This window comes from Vicugna pacos, chromosome 9 (genome assembly GCF_048564905.1).
Source record: "Vicugna pacos chromosome 9, VicPac4, whole genome shotgun sequence".
NCBI classification, from domain to species: Eukaryota; Metazoa; Chordata; class Mammalia; order Artiodactyla; family Camelidae; genus Vicugna; species Vicugna pacos.
The window spans coordinates 29,914,385-29,931,539 of NC_132995.1; the positions used below are offsets into that span (position 1 = coordinate 29,914,385).

The following is a 17,155-nucleotide window of genomic DNA, read 5'->3' on the forward strand; positions in this document are numbered from 1 at the left end:
CAGTGAAATAGCTCCCTATTGCCTCTAGGATAAAGTCCATATTTCTTAACATGGCTAATAAAAGGCCTGGATATCTGCCCTCTGCTTGCCTCTCGACATCTATTTGGCTAGTAGCATGCTCTGGCCACATCATGCTCTTGAGTAGTTCCCCAAATGCCACGTCCTGCCTCACTTCTGGACATTTCTTTAGCGTTCCCTCTGTGCTCTTGCCAATTTTAGGTACAATGCAAGAGAGTGTGGGGATTGTAAAAGATTGTACTGTTCCCTGCCCTAATAGGGCTTGCAGCTTACTGGTAGAGATAGTATTTTATCTTTACTTAGCACTTTATAATTTACCTTTGAAGCAGACAGGACTGTAGTTAATAGTCTGTGTAGTTATTTTTGTTCTTTGGATTTTTTTTTTACAGATGAAAACAAAAAAGTGTGTGATCTTCTCAAGGTCATATAGCTAGAAGGTGGTGGAGCCAGGACTCAGGTCTAGTTTTTGTTTGTTTTAAGTATCATGTTCTAATTCCTGTTAGTCATTCATTGATATAGCAAAAATGTATTCCTGCCTCCTATGCTAGGCAACATCTAAGGATACAAAGATTATGAGGGTTTCTTTTTTCTAAGGGTGTAGAGTATACTGGAGAAAAAGGTAATATATTATCACAATGCAATATTGTTTATGGTATGCGCAGGTTACTAGACAGGTTTGAGTAGGGAGAGGCCTTCTATAGGAGGTAAATCCTAAGCTGAACTTTCTCCAGGTATAAATATGAAATAGCTATAAGTAGCTCATAAACAAAATAGTAATTAATGTAGCACAAATTTAATACTGTATAGAAATGCTGCAGTGATGACTGTAATAGAGGACTGAATAATTTGGTAGGGATCAATGCTACATTAAGTTGAACAGAGCTATTAATGTGCAGAACTCATTGGGAAGATCAGTTCGTTTATTAGAAAAATACTGAGGGGCTTATCTGGAGAATATAGAAATATCTTGGAGGAAAAGCAACTATTATACATTGAGGAAAATAAATTTGCCACTGAAGTAAGTTTATATATATAAATTCTATTATAGAACACATGTTTAGAGACCTTATTTTTACTCTTATGACCCAGTTCAAATGTTACCTCTTCTCTTGCCTTTCCTGATCTTTTCCAGGCATAATTAATTGCTGTTTAATCTGTGCTACCATAATATAGCGCTTTGTATACATCTCTGCTAAGATATATATGATACTATTTGTTTATGTGTTTTCTTTCCCTATAGATTATGAATTTTTTGAAGGTAGGGATTCTGACCTATTGATATTTGAATTGATTTTATAAGAGCATCATGTTTGGCATTGGATAAATGTAGAAATGCAGATAAATAAGTAATTTGATTTTGATTCTAAACACTGTCTTAACTTTAGGAGAATTCTGTCTTCCAAATATATTAATTTATGTACTTAATTGATAAAATCTCCTATTGCATTGTTCCAACTTGTATTTCCACCTTTATTTTCTACTTTTCTTCTTTTGTATACTCTCAATACTATTCCCTAAATATATACTTCCTGCTGTTTTCTTTATTCCTGAATTCTTTGTCTGGCCTTGCCTTCCAATCCCTTTATAAAACCTCTTCATATTCTAAGTGTTCCAAGAAGCTATTCCCTAATAATTTGCCAGATATGCTCTCTTCTCTTTATAAATCACCTTGTAGATAAACTTGTGCCTCTCTTAGGCCATGTTTATCAAATTTTATTCAATATATGATGTACTTTTCTTGTGCCATTACTACCTACCCTCCCCCATTTAGAGTCTGAAATTCCTGAGGTGGAAGCTTTTGTAGTTTCTACAAAGTTGCTTTGGATGTAATGGACCCTCCATAAATTTTTGCTTAATTAAATAGTAAGTTAAAATTGGACTGATGTAATGTTTTTATGAAGTTAGAAAATGATATATATGTATATACTAGAATGAAATAAGATGATAGATCTTAAAGAGAAACTTAAATGATTATTGTGTCAATTATAGAATAAACTGTTCAAATCAGAAAAGATAGGGTTTTTTTTTTAGATTTTATGGAAGTTTTTTCATACTTCATCTTTAGTTTCTGTCTTTATAACTAAAGCTGACTACATGTATCTTGTCACATATGAAAAGTATATCTTAACATAGTATAGTGTTTATATTCATTTTCTTCATTAAATGTTCCTCCCCTTATGTACTTTTATCAAAGCACAAATATGGTATTGGTAATGGTCTGTTTACTTGCTTGTATTCCCCTTGAGAGGTCAGTTCTTATTCATCATCCTAGTGCCTAGAAGTTGTTTTATTAGTAAATGTTTATTGGAAGAGTATATAGCAAAATTGTTTTGTTAATTAAAATTTCCATATCTCCCCATATTTTTCGTAAGCCTCATGTTACATAAATGTAGCAAACACTTTGCTTTAACATAATCTACCATAATGTACAAAAATTCAATGACTATACCATTTCTTTCCTAAATGAACTATTACTGCTCTGATACATCATTAACTTATTTCCAGAACAGTGTTCTAAAAAAACCTTAATTTCTTTTTTTTAACATTTTTTATTGATTTATAATCATTTCATAATGTTGTCAAATTCCCATGTGGAGCACAATTTTTCAGTTATACTTGAACATATATATATATTCATTGTCACATTTTTTCTCTGTGAGCTACCATAAGATCTTGTATATATTTCCCTGTGCTGTACAGTATAATCTTGATTATCTATTCTACAATTTTGAAATCCCAGTCTATCTCTTCCCACCCCCTTGGCAACCACAAGCTTGTATTCTATGCCTGTGAGTCTATTTCTGTTTAAAAAACCTTAATTTCTTAAGAATAAAACAAATGTACAAGCCTATAGTACACAGCATAAATTCAGAATGTTTTGTAAGTTCACTGTTATCAAAATAAGTGGGAATATGTGAACTGATGTCATGTGCTTCAGATAATTTACTTTCAACATTCAATTAGGCAGTTTTTGTAGTTCTGGGTTCCAAACGCTTGAAATAATACATTCTAAATATTTAAGAAATTACTTTAATCAATTCTGAGATGCATAGTTTTTCTACTTTTAATATCTCTGAAGTTAGGATGTGTCTCAGTCACTGTCTGCCAGGTGGCTGTCATTGCCTATGTGTACAGAAACTTGGTCATAGCTATTTATATTGTCATCACTTCATTTGGGCTGTGTACATCAATACTACACATGTTTACTTATTTAAAATATCTCTAAAAAGATACACTATTATTCAGCATTAAACCAAAAAGTTATTGATTATGCAGAGAGGCAAAGAGACAGAGTAGCAGAACATAAATTTAATATTAGTGAAGCAAGTATTTGTTGTTGAAGAAATGATGGTGATTCTATATTTTCTTACTGAGCAACAGTCAGATGTTTTATGGACCAAAAAGAGTACTTCATGGGAAAAGAAACTGTCAGATCCTTTGGAATAAGTCTTGGTCTAAAAATGCTTTTAAAAGTTATTTCATAGATTATAAAATAAAAATTCAAATTGGTATAGTATCATAGTTTGTTTCTTTGTGTTACATCAACTAAAGTGCCTTATATTTGATAATATACTGCATTTGGTAATTTCCATTTCATTTCTCTTTTTTCCTCTTGGTAAATAATCATACATCCATTAAAAAACATAGGAAATTGCTTTCCTGATTAATGGGTTAAATATACATAGATGTTCTCTAGCCTAGAGTCTATAGCTGAACCTAAAATATGTTCAAGAGAAGTGATTGAACCTGCCTTTTTTGGGGGGTGGGGCTAATTCTATGTTTAGTTCAGAAGACATAACATTATCTGCTCAGTCTCAAAATTATAAAGTCTGGAAAAATAATTTCTTCTTTTTTTCTCTACTTTCCTTATTCTAAAATTATATATTTGTTACAGCACTTGTATACCATTGTGATTAATAAGTCCATTTCTAGGTAAAACTAATATAGATTCTGGTAGTTTTTACTTCTCAGAATTTTTCAAAAGTTTTTCTCTATTTAAACAGTGAGCAGACATTTTGTTCAGGAAATTTTTATTTCCTTATATGGATCCCCCAAAATAGAAGTACTGGAAAAGTTTCTTAGACCTTTGCTAATTTTTGAATAAACTAATTTGTAGAGGAGCAAGAATCTCCCTTTGTGGTTTCCCTATGCAAGACAGTGGGAGCAGAACCATAAATTACCGTTGTTAAAAATATTTGGAATAATACAAGCCTAGAACAAAATTGGGCAGCCATTTCATGTTAGCAAGTAACCTATTAGATCCTTTCTACATGTAAATTGTATGTGTATATATGTGATGTATGTGTATAAAACTTAATCATTTTTTCTCGAGATTATCGTAAGACTATTTTATTGCTTAACTTAAGCTATTGCTTATTTTTGCTTCAGCTTAATTGTTGGTACACATTTGTATAGTTTAGTAAATATAATAAGCAACATGTATATTCTAAATAATTCAATGGTGGGAGGTACTTTAGAATAATGCATATAACCATTTAGCAGAAGGTGCTTGGTTTTGCTCCATGGGTATCTAAATTAGTTCACTGTCAGGAGGCTGATCTTCCTTGGTGGATGAGCAAGAGGGTCATGGTAGCAATATATTGCGACATCCCCAACATACCACATGTCCTTGTTGTCTGTCAGCTGACCAGATGGCTAACTTTTATCACATTTAGGGCAAGCTTATCATGACCCTACACAATTGCTCTTCTGTATGTAGTTCCATGTATACCTATGAAATAGTAGATATATCTGCTCAAAAGGTCTGGAGCAAAAGATCACTACATATTTGCTTATCTAAGCGGTTCTGATGTCAGTTATCTTTGCGAGACATAATTTTGAAGTGTAATATGTATATATTTTATACATGTTAGAGTTGCTGGGGAGTGATGACCATTTCATAGTATAGGAGAGAGCCTGACATTCCATTCTCAGGTTTACTTTACATTCTGTCATTATATGTAAACTTCAAAATTAAGAAATATACATTGTTACTTTTAAATGCATATAGTCATATCCCATGTACCAGCATTTTTTCTTTGTAGGAAATATTAATGAGCTATTTGCAATGAATTATTCTTCCAAAACATACTGTACACAGATTTTAGGTTTTTTAAATCTTAAAAACATTGTAAAAATGTAATGAATATTCATGATTAAACTTTGTTTTTGTTCTTATTTTCCTAGGATTCTGACACTTCATGACATGTCATTGTCTACAGCAATAATGAACATTGACCTGTTTCAGATCAGTTGATGACCTTTGGAAATGATCCAATAATATCTACTACAGAGAAGCTGAATATACTCCATTTGGAGTGAATAACCCAGATTGTTACTGAATTTTTCAAAATGACAGATCCAATGATGGACTTTTTTGATGAAGCCAATCTTTTTGGTGAGACCTTAGAAGGTTTGTCAGATGATGCATTTGTACAACCAGGGCCTGTTTCACTAGTTGATGAATTGAACTTGGGTGCAGAATTTGAACCTTTGCACATAGACTCACTGAACCATGTACAAGGTACTCCAACACATCAGAAGCTGACTGATTATGAACAGTTAAATCAGTTTGATTCAATGAAGTTTCACCAAGTTAATCAGCCATTTGGTAGCCCAGCTGAACATGTGTTATCTCCACACTCTCAGTTTAATTGTTCTCCGATCCACCCCCAGAATCAGCCCAATGGTTTGTTTCCAGATGTAGCAGACGGCAGTCCAATGTGGGGCCATCAGACAGCTACTAGCATTTCAAATCAAAATGGATCTCCTTTTCACCAACAAGGACATTCTCACTCTATGCATCAAACTAAAAGCTTTGTGGCACACCATGACTTTGCCTTATTTCAGGCCAATGAACAACAAACACAGTGCACTTCACTCCGCTCGCAACAAAACAGAAATAATCTTAACCCAGGGCAAAATTCTCTTAGCCAGTCTAAAAATTTTATGGATGTTAACGTTTCTGGTCCACACAGAGTCAGTGTTAACCACCCCCCACAAATTAATAATGCATCTACTTCACAACAATCCCTTTCGATGCAGCAGTTTTCTCAAACGTCAAATCCTTCAGTGCACTTTCTCAAGTGTAGCAGTCATCAAGAAGGAAATTTTAATGGACCTTCCCCAAATATGACTTCTTGTTCTGTCAGTAATTCACAACAGTTTTCTTCACATTATTCCTTTTCTAGTAATCATGTGTCACCAAATAATCTTCTTCAGTCCTCTGCAGTTCTTGCACCTAATCATACAAGTCAAACTTTATCTGATTTTACTGGGAGTAATTCCTTTTCACCTCATAGGGGAATCAAGCAAGAATCTACTCAGCATATGCTGAATCCCAATACATCACTGAATTCAAATAATTTCCAAATGTTGCATTCATCACATCCTCAGGGTAGTTACAGCAATTCAAAATTATCTCCTGTGCACATGAACTTCCCAGATCCTGTTGACTCAGGAACTCAAATGGGCCATTTCAATGATCATGTAGAAGCTAATGGCTTTTCATCTTTAGAAGAGAATTTACTTCATCAAGTGGAATCTCAAACTGAGCCATTCACAGGACTTGACCCAGAAGACCTCCTTCAGGAGGGTCTCCTTCCCCAGTTTGATGAGTCAGCATTTGGGCAAGATAATTCAAGTCACGTTTTAGATCACGACCTTGATCGGCAGTTTACTTCACATCTTGTAACACGGCCTTCTGATATGGCTCAAACTCAGTTGCATAGTCAAGCGAGGAGTTGGCATTCATCACTTTCTAATCATCAGCATTTACATGACAGAAATCGCCTGTGTTTACAGCGACAGGTATGTAGCTCTTATTTTGGTGGTTTGGCATAGGGTGGGCTTTTACTCATTTAGTTAATTTTGTATGAGACATAAATTTAAGATTTCTCAAACTCAGTAATTCTGTCAGGTGAATAAGCATATTTTGATATAGATTTCTATTTCTTCAACAGTCTTATATTTGAAAGTGATTCATTGATGTGCTCAAAGCAGTAGACTTCTGTTTTTAGAAAATTATAAGGCATTAAGATGTTTTGTAACTTCCAATTATAATTGCCTTTAACAGGAAGATTTATTATCAAAACCAAATGAAAACTAAATAACCATAATTAAGAGGAAAACAATAGATTGGAAACATTTTATTGCAAATATAAACGGACGTAGAGTTAATATTTCTATGAAAAGCTCAGATAATTTGATAAGATCTCGGTTGATAACTAGACAAAACGTATAAGCTGAAATTCACAAAACAGGAAATTGAGTTAATACACACAACACTCAGAGTAACATGCAGCTTTAGTAATAGTTTGCAATGGGTTTCGTTTTTACCTATTAGGAAAAAATTTTTTAATGTTAGTGCTTGTAAATTTATGGTGAAATTGGAACTTACATAGCTTTGTAATAGATTCAAGTGTTTTGGAAAGCAATTTGGTGGCGTGTGAGTATAAAAATACTATATTACAATAACTCACATATAGCAAAAGTAATATACCTGAAGATATTTATCTGCTATATCTATAAGGGAAAACTGGAAACAGCACAGTTTATTATCATTTCCATATTATCCATATCCATATTAGATGGACTATTACAGGCATTAGAAAGTTTGAAGACTATCAAATACATTAATGGGGAAAAGCATAATTCAAAATTAAAATCACAATAAAGTGGTTAAGAGTATAAGCTCTGCACATGCCTAGGATGCATGAGGTCCTGGGTTCAATCCCCAGTACCTCTGTTAAAATAAATCAGTACACCTGATTACCTACCTTCTCCCCCCAAAAAAGTTAAAAAAAAAATCTAGGCTCTGGTATCAGACCACCTGGTTTAGAATCTTGGTTATGTTGCTTATTAGCTGCATGACTCTTATTTAGCTAGTTGGATAATTTCTATTTGCTTCTCATTTGCTTCATCTTTAAATATGGAATAATATAGGGCTTTAATAAGGATTAAAAGAATTGTAACACGTAAAAGTGCTTAAACTGTGCCTAGCCTAGCATATAGTAAGCACTTAAATGTTTCTATAATTATGCATTTTCATAGCAGTATGAAAATATACATGTGAAAAATACTGAAAGGAAATAGATTGGTTTAGGGTAGTGCAATTATACTTTTTCTTTCCTTTTTTTTTTTAATAATTTTTGTCGTGTGGGTGTATTGCTTTTAAAATTTTAAAATGTATTTAATGTAATATTTTATCATTTTTCTGGAACTTCGTTGTTAAAGATTTATAAAATGCTTGTTTACCTGTGTGATTTGGTGGGCGATGAAATATACGGTTCTTGAAATTAGATATTTAGGGACCAGTTTTTAATTTCAAAGCCTTGAAGTGTTTGAAAAAGATAAAATCTTTATCTTTTCCTTTGGGTTGATCATGATATTTTCAGTACAATTCTTGACTTGTCTAGATAGATTTAAGATATCTAAAGGGGACTTGTAAGCCTTCCCTCTCCCTTTCTTTTTGTGACTTCAATAGAATATTATGATTTTGCTCCCTCTACTGGAAGAGGACCAAGCATCTGAGTTAGAATGACCCTGGGAAAAACATGTACTGATTGAACCTAGGATCATCTATCTACTTTTTATGTAGATTTCTGACTAGCTTGACTAATTACTTTGTCCAGCATATAATTGAAGTTATGAAATATGATATTTATTAGCTTTGCATCTCTCTTTAGCTTTATTTTTCTAAGTCCTTGTCATCATTTTGATTTTTTTTTTAAAAATTTATGATTTTCTAAGCATGTTCTGCTGGCTTTAAAAAGTAAAATCCTTTTTATATAGATTTGGAATGAATGGAGAATAATTATAAATAACTAAAGTAGTTCCTAATGCTAATATTTAGATAGTACTATCTGAGAGAAATTCTTTTCAGACCCATCAGCAGCAGCCTTTCATAAATCATTTTGTCTACACTGATACATTCATAAGGCTTTATTTAAATCTACTCACCTTTTTGTTTCAGAGTTTGTTTTGTTTTGCTGACTTTATTCTTTTTGTTACATGTTCAAAAACTGATAAAGGGCAGTTGGTTTGGAATACTTGTTTGACTTATTGAAAGTCTATTTTCGAGTTTCCTATTATTTGTTAGTGTTAAGACTTAGGAGTTGGGAGTTTCTGATTGTGGGGGTGAAGAGGAGAGATGGACTGATAGAGAAGGTAGGAGATGATTATGATTATGATCAATATGAATTATCTATAGGTTTTATATGTATAGAATTATAGGTCAGATACTAAATATGTGAAATTTAAATTATTTAATATGTATAATTTATGATAGATTTTAGCAGAGCAAATAAGTTTTTTATCTATGTAATTTTTGACATGTCTTGAATAGTTATGGTTACCACATAGTCAAAATGTTATAGTAATGAGTTCTCACATTATTATGGTTTTCCCCACATTCTATGAAAAGAAATTTTTTTCTTAGGGTTTTTTTAAAAACTCTCTTTTAAATGCAGTAATTTCATTTCAGATTAAATTAGTATTGTTAAATATATGTATAGAAATTAACAGATTAAAAAACAATAAAGTGGCATAATTGGTTCATCAAAATAAAAAAGAAAATACATATATTGTTATAGCCAGAGCAAGATATTCGTTAATCTACTGTTTGAAAACTCATGGATGGCACTCTATTAAGAATTCTAGAAAGCCCCACTGGGAATGCTGGATATGTAAAAAATATTTCTAAGCCTTGCTTTTTCTTACCACCCAACTGAGAGTGGGGTGTTTGTGGATATAATTTCAAATGTCTTATTAGAGTCTGTGTCAATCATTAAAAACAGTGAATATTGCTGAGAACATTTCTTATATAATTGTCTCTAGAATTTTATTATTTAAAAAAGAGAAAAGAAAAAAAGTGAGAAGCTACAGCAAACATTTCTAAATATAAGCACTCAAAAAACATAATAGGGAAAATATTAGCTTATTTTCATTTCTAATTTTTAGAGCAAAGGAATTTTGAGAGAATAGTACCATAAACTTTTCATTGCTTTCTTAAGACAAATGCTTACTGCTGTTTTGTAACACAAAATCTTTCATTTTTGTCTTCTTATTTGTAAAGTGGAAATAATATATGCAGCACTGTGTGATCTATCAATGTTTGTAAATTAAATTTTAATGTAAAAGTTCTATAGCAGTGAAAGATGTGGGGTAGCTAAAATAGCAATCAATACAGGAAACAGAATTTAAGAATGTATATAATTGTGTATAATTCCATGTTGGCTTTTCTATTCTGATGAATTTATTACTTTATTTACTCCCTTGAATTTTTTTTTTTTTATTCCTGAAGGTAAGGAAACATTTATAAGCTTAAAAAAAAACTTAGAGAAAGACAGATTTGAACAGCCTATGTAAGGCACATTTTTAAATATGGGATTTTTTTCTGAAAAATTTAAAACATAGTTATTATTTTAAAATTGGACAGTGTAGAAAACAGACACATAAAAAATAAGTTACTTGTAATACCACTACCAAAAAAAACCACTGTTGAAATTTTGTTTTATAAGTTTCCAAGGAAATTTAAAAAGACATATGTATATAAATTTCCAGTGAGGTCTGTTTTTTGTCTCTTCCCCTGTCCTCCACCTACATATTTTTGAGGACAGGTGATGGGACAGCAGGTAGAGTCACACCTGGCTCTAGATATATGTGCTTAAAGGTAGACTGCTGTTCATTTTCAAGTCACTTCTAATGCTCTGTATTTTTTCATTTTTAAGAAGCAAAGTTGGGATCACATAGTTTATGCTTTTTGACAAATTGCTTTTTTAACCTTCCAGTTAATATGTTGCAGACATTTTTCATGTCATTAAATATTTTTCTGAAAATGATTTGGAATGGCTGGAAGTTTGCCATCCTAAGGTTGCTAAAATACCATATAAAAGTAATTATTGAGAGCTGGAAAAATCTGAATCAAGATAATTAAAATATCTATTTTTTGTTGTGTATATTACCATAATAATTCAGTTTAGAGTAAATGAATGGTAATAAGGAAAAATTTGAATAATTAGCACTGTGATAGAGCACTATATTTGTACCAAACGCTGTTCTAAATACTTAACATGGATTGTTAACATGTTGATCCTTTACAGCTGATCCTTTACAACAGTCCTTTTATTTGGATTCAGTTATTTCCTTCAGTTTACATGGGAGGAAGCTGAGATACAGAGAAATTAAGTAATATACCCCAAGTCACACAGCCAGTGGCTAAACTGAATTCAAATCGGATTTGACTCCATTATATATGGTCTTAACTACTTTCATTTTACTTCAAAGTATGTTAATACACTGTAATAAATAACAATGACATACCAAATGATTTCTCCCTACTCACCCTATCTCCTACCCCTTCAAAAATCTACCTTACTGATGAGGCAAAAACTTGCTTTAGAATTTCTAAGTGAAGACCACTCATCTTATGTTTTCTAGCTGTATTGGCAGATAGTTTATTTATTATCAGAGGGAAAAACAACCCCAAAACAAAGAAAGAAAAAAAAAGTAAACTGAAATAGTTATTGCTTCCTAAAGTGTTTTGACATTTTTCTAAGAAGATTGTGTTTAAGATGATAACAAATGCCCTAAAAGTAAACCTGATAATTATCTTCAAATATCTGAAGGACTTTAGAGGTCAGAATTTTACATCTACTTAGTGGAAGTCACAGAAAAACAGATTAGTGTAAGGAAGTTTAAATAAAGCTCTTTCATTGAAAGCAGGGAAAAGCTCAGATGTGTCACAGAAGGAGTTCCTATAGTGGGTGGAAAATGGACATATTTGGTAGGTTCCTTTCAACTCTTTCATTTTCTGGTTGTAATTTTGGGTTACATTCATGTTGTCTAATTTAGCTCCTGAGTGGCAATTACAAATAATGAAGAAAGGTAAAGAAATATAACATGTTCTCTGCTATCCAGCAATGTCAGGGAATTATTTATTATAGATGAGTAAATTTTCCAGACAGTTGAAATGTATTCTGTTAAGCATTAAAAGCTTTAATTATGTGGCTCCCCCACCCCATTGAGGGTGATGGTGATGGTGATGGTGATGGTGATGGTGGTAGAATGCTCAGTTAGGAAAAAAATGAAAAGAAATCTTCGATTTTTATAGGGAGGTCTTGTATGTTCAAATTTGTAGTGGTTATTGTTACACCTCCAGGAGTTACCCTCACTTAAGAATTTATTGGAACTCATTAGGTATTTGAAAGTTATCTTAAGCAGAAACATAGCTAATTTTGCACGTAAGTGAAATTATTATTGAAAAGAGAGGAGAACCTGTGGAAAACTAAAGCAAGGAATTTGCTATACTTTGCTTATACCCATTGCATTCAGAGGATTCCAAGCTCTTTGTTAGTTTTTTTGGTTTTCTTTTTTTAAATAGTGGCAACTTTTCCTAAGTCAAAAAATCAACAGATAACAAATAGTTAAAAAACTTGTCACTCCACTTAATGCCCTAGACCAAAAGAAGGGAAAAAACTACTTAAGTAATATTTAGGTTGTTTCATTGAATAATTTAAATTCTTATAAATTACCAGCCCTCTGTTTATCAAAATTTGTTTAAATCTTTATGCATTTGGCATGGTATTGCTTATAAGAAGTTTCAAAAGTCTTAGTTTTCTAAGCCAAAACACAAAATAGACATTCTATACAGGAATTTCCCTTTTAGTTAGTTTTCAGTTAAAGTAGACTGGTTTTTGGTTTTGACCTTTCTGTCAAATCTTCTAGATTAAAATGTTCTGTGTGGACTGGGAAATCTGTGGGGTATTAACTAGTTCTAAAATATGATCTTAATTATTAAACTATGTACTGTATTGTGGAAGGATTGAGCTCCACACTGAGTAACAGAAGCTCTAGTTGTTAATAGTAGCGTTAAGGCTGTTGACTTCTGACATGCATACTTAAGGGTGAGAGGTGAACAGGAAGTGAATTCCAGAGGTGGGGAAGAGGCAGCAATTGGTGAGAAATTTTTGCATTAGTGCAGTGTGAAGAGCATGAGACTGAAGCCAAACTTCAAAGTAGGTCTAACAAAATTTTGTTGTATTTAATTTTTTTAAACTCTTGCTGTCTTCTTTTATTGAAGTGAAGTTGATGTACAATATTATATAAATTACAGGTGTATGTTATATTTAATTTCATTGATGAGGTACAATCCCAGATACCTTAGGACTGCTCAGTTACTTATAATTACAAATGTCTGAAATTGAAAAAAAAGTGTTAGGGTCTACTAAGCCATCAAACTTTATTCGTGTTATGATAATATATAGCTGTTTTGGAATACTTAAATTTGAGAGATTAAGTTTCTTTATTTGGGCAATTGGACTGAAATGATTTTAAATTAAGGAAATATTTTAGCACAATATGGTGTGGGTAATATATCTGAAGAGATAGTAAACAAATAGGAAGCTTTGATTGCAGTTTTCAGTTAAAATCTGGTAATTTACTATGGTCAACTATGCAAATAATACCTTGTACACTTACTATGCGAGTAATACCTTACAAATTACCGAAGGAGGCAATCTTTTGTGTGTTTGTGTGTTGAAGTTTAGTTGATTTACAATATTAGTTTCAGGTGTGCAACATAGTCAGTATTTATGGATTATATTCCATTAATGTTATTACGAGATAATAATGGCTAAGGACAATCCTTAAGCAAGGATTTTTCCTACATGAATATATGTTTGTATACCTGAAAACAGTACAGGTTTACACTGAACATTTCATGGAATTGTAGAATTTTAGAGCTGAATAAGATTTTACTCTATCCTCATACAAAAAGCAAAAACAGTGTTAGGTCATTTTGCTTGCTATCACATAACTAGTTAGCACATTCCTTTCTTATAGTTTAAACTCTATAATGTTTAAGGGTGATCAGAAATGAGAATGATACCACACTATGATCAGATGATCAGACACTTAAACAATTAACGTATTGTGTTATAAAATATATTTACAACTGGTTGTGTCCAAATTGAGAAATATTTTCTAAGTTTCTGGGGTTTTTTTGCACGTGTATCTTTTAATGTATCTTAAGTTTTAAACTATATTTTTAGTGTTAAAAAATGCACCCCTGTTATATTTGTCAAATGTGGATATAAACTGTGTATATATGAATAACTGAATTTTATATAATATCTGTTTTTGGAAATGTTGCATTTTTGGTCTTTTATTTGTTCAGTATTTAATTTACTAGATGTCTACCAGGTGTAAGAGATTATTCTGGGCACTGAGTTTGCAAAAATGAATCAGATATGGTCCTTTGCTTTTGAAGAACTCAAACTGAGAATTAAGTCATACTTTCCTATTGATCTATTTTATAATTTCAGAGGTGTTCTCTTTTCATTTCTGATTCAGTTTCAATTGACACTGGATTCTAGCACTTCCCTTAGTCCTCCAACTAAGTGATTTGGAATAAGTGATAAACAAGTTCTTTGACCAATCCAGTTTAAAGAAGGTATTTCTCCAAGTTTATACATTAGCGCTTTTATTTCATGACATTTTGGCAATTGTAATTATTTGATTCTTCATATACATTTTATATATCATATTATAATATATGTACATATAATATACAACTGTCTAAAGTCCAATGGCTCTTGTAAATGGCAGAGCCAAGAAGGCAGGCCCTTTTGTGTAAAACTTCTAGTCTACTTAAATTTATTACAAACTACCACAAAACTGTTAAAAAAAAAAAACTGTTACGTGACTGAACCTTGAGTACTATTTTTTTCTGTGAAAAGAAGTAACTAGTTACCGAGAGGTATATTACACTTAAAAGATTATATTGCCAGATTTATTTTTCCCAACTTTTTATTTTGAAAACGTTTAAGCATACAGAAAAGTTGAAAGAATAATACAATGTTCATCCATATACCATTCATATAGACTCAGTAGTTGTTAATTTTTTGCCCCATTTGCTTTCTCACTCTTTTTATTTTAAAGTTACTTTTACAAAGTGATAAAACTTAGCATCATCAATAACAGGGTATTAGGTAATTGAAATTCAAATTTCTTAAATTATCCCAATAATCTTTATAGATGTTTGTTTTAAAATCCAGGATCCGAAGTCAGGCATTGATGTTAGTTATTATGTCTCTTTAATCTTTTTTAACCTAGTACAGGCTTTCCGTGCTTTTTGTTGTTCTTTCCTGACACCAACATTTTTAAAAAGTCCAGACCCATTGTCTGTGTTTATCTAATTGTTTCTTCATAATTCAAAGTTACATATTTCTTGGTAAGAGCACTACGTAGTTGATTTTGTGTACTTTTGTTGGATCACATTAGGAGACGTGATTTTAGTTTCCCCCATTTTGGTGATGCTGAATTTTATCGCTTAGTAGTAAGTACATTTACCCCTTTGTAATTAACAGATGGGATTTTTCTACAAAGAGTTGGACCCATGATTAAAAAAAAAATTGAATATGTTATAATCCATTGCCATTCTTATTCTTTTTGAATATTTTGCCAGTGGGAATCTTTTCAAGCCAACTCTATGCCCTTTTAACATGTCCTCATTAGTCTTTAAGTACTTCTGCTTTCTGGTGTAAGAAGATATGTTTAATTTCCCTGCCTCAGACCTGTAATTGGCCATTTCTTCAAGGAGCTCATTTGCTTTACTTATCCTATGTAATGCCACAGGATCTGAGTACTATTGTGTAATTTCTTAGTTATGTTTTTATGCTGGAAGCTTGCGATTTCAGATATTTTGGATTCAGTTTCATAAGTACTTTGTCAACATCTTTGAGTTTGCATGATGCTGTGCTATGTGTGAAATAAGAAGTGGTCCTTGCTTGGTATTTGATTTAAGTTAAACTTATATTGAATAGAGGGATTTAAAGTTTTTAAAAAGTTGAATACAAACTTTTGAGAACATACTATGTGCTAAGCACTGACGTAGTTGTAATTCTAAGACAGCTATAAGACATTCATTTGTTGATGAATTCAATAAATATATGTGGAACACCTGTCATATGTAAGACACTATATAAGGCATTCTGCTTTTTTTTGTAACTCATGAAGGAAATAAGACCCATATTCCAAATATACATGAGCCTCTTAAATAATGTAGTAAGTCAGTATATCCATAGACATAATATATAAATAATCTAAAATGGTGGTGGATACTAAAGTTTTACCTTGCTTTGTAAGATAATATGTATGTGTCTCCTTTGAGAATTCATACGATTTTAAATTTGTTAATGAAAACAGTTTAGTTTAAGTATCTATTGACTGCCTAGTATGTGAAGAGATATGGACATTTGACAACTATAAAAGTAAAACAGGTCCACTGAAATTATTTAGAAAAAATTTAGAGTGCACAAACAAGAAAACCACCACTAATCCCATCAACTAGAAATAATCACTTTTTGTATTTTGGGGTTGTATGCTTTTCATCTGACACTCTATACTCATTTACCTTTTTGTTTTCTATATCAAATTTTCACCTTAATTTAGGTATACTTGATATATAATGATCTGAACATATTTAAAGTATGCAATTTGATTAATTTTGACATGTATATACCTGGGAAACCATCATCACAATCAAGATAATGAACATATTTATCACCCCTCAAAATTCCCTGTTGCTTCTTTGTAATCCTTTCTTCCATTCTCACCCCTCCCTCTGTCACTGCTGAGACAACCATTGATCTTATTTCTGTCACTATAGATCAGTTGGGACTTTGTAGTATCTTATATAATGGGATAATATCTTATGTATGCTCTTTAAATGTCGCTTCTTTTACTCAGCATAGTTATTTTGAGATTCATCCAGTAGTTGTAGGTATAATATTTCATTCATTTTAATTACTAAGTAGTATTCCATTATATAGATATGCCACAATTTATTTATTCCTTTTCTTATTGGTGGATATTATTTCTAGTTTTGGGGAATAAGGATGCTTTGAACATTTGTGTACAGTCTTTGTAAGCAGATAACTTTTATAGACTTAATAATTTAAACCATTCTGACCAGTGAGTAGTAATATCTTATTGTGATTTTAATTTGCATTGCTTTACTCATTCTTGATGTTGAATATCTTTTCATGTGCTTATTCCCATCCACATAACTTCTTTGGTGAAATTTTTTGCCCATTTGAAAAATTTATTAGACTTTTTATTATTGAATTGTAGTATT

General features: G+C 31.8%; 1 protein-coding gene across 10 annotated transcripts in view; it reads left to right on the top strand.

Moving 5' to 3' along the window:
- Positions 1–17,155, top strand: part of CHD9 (chromodomain helicase DNA binding protein 9) — a 210,194-nt gene that overhangs the window by 69,122 nt on the left and 123,917 nt on the right. For all 10 annotated transcript variants that reach the window (XM_072967366.1, XM_072967363.1, XM_072967360.1 and 7 more), the window contains exon 2: positions 5,206–6,828. In XM_072967366.1, coding sequence (XP_072823467.1) covers positions 5,371–6,828 — 1,458 coding nt within the window. In that variant the 5' untranslated portion in view covers positions 5,206–5,370. The remainder of the gene's footprint in view (positions 1–5,205; positions 6,829–17,155) is intronic.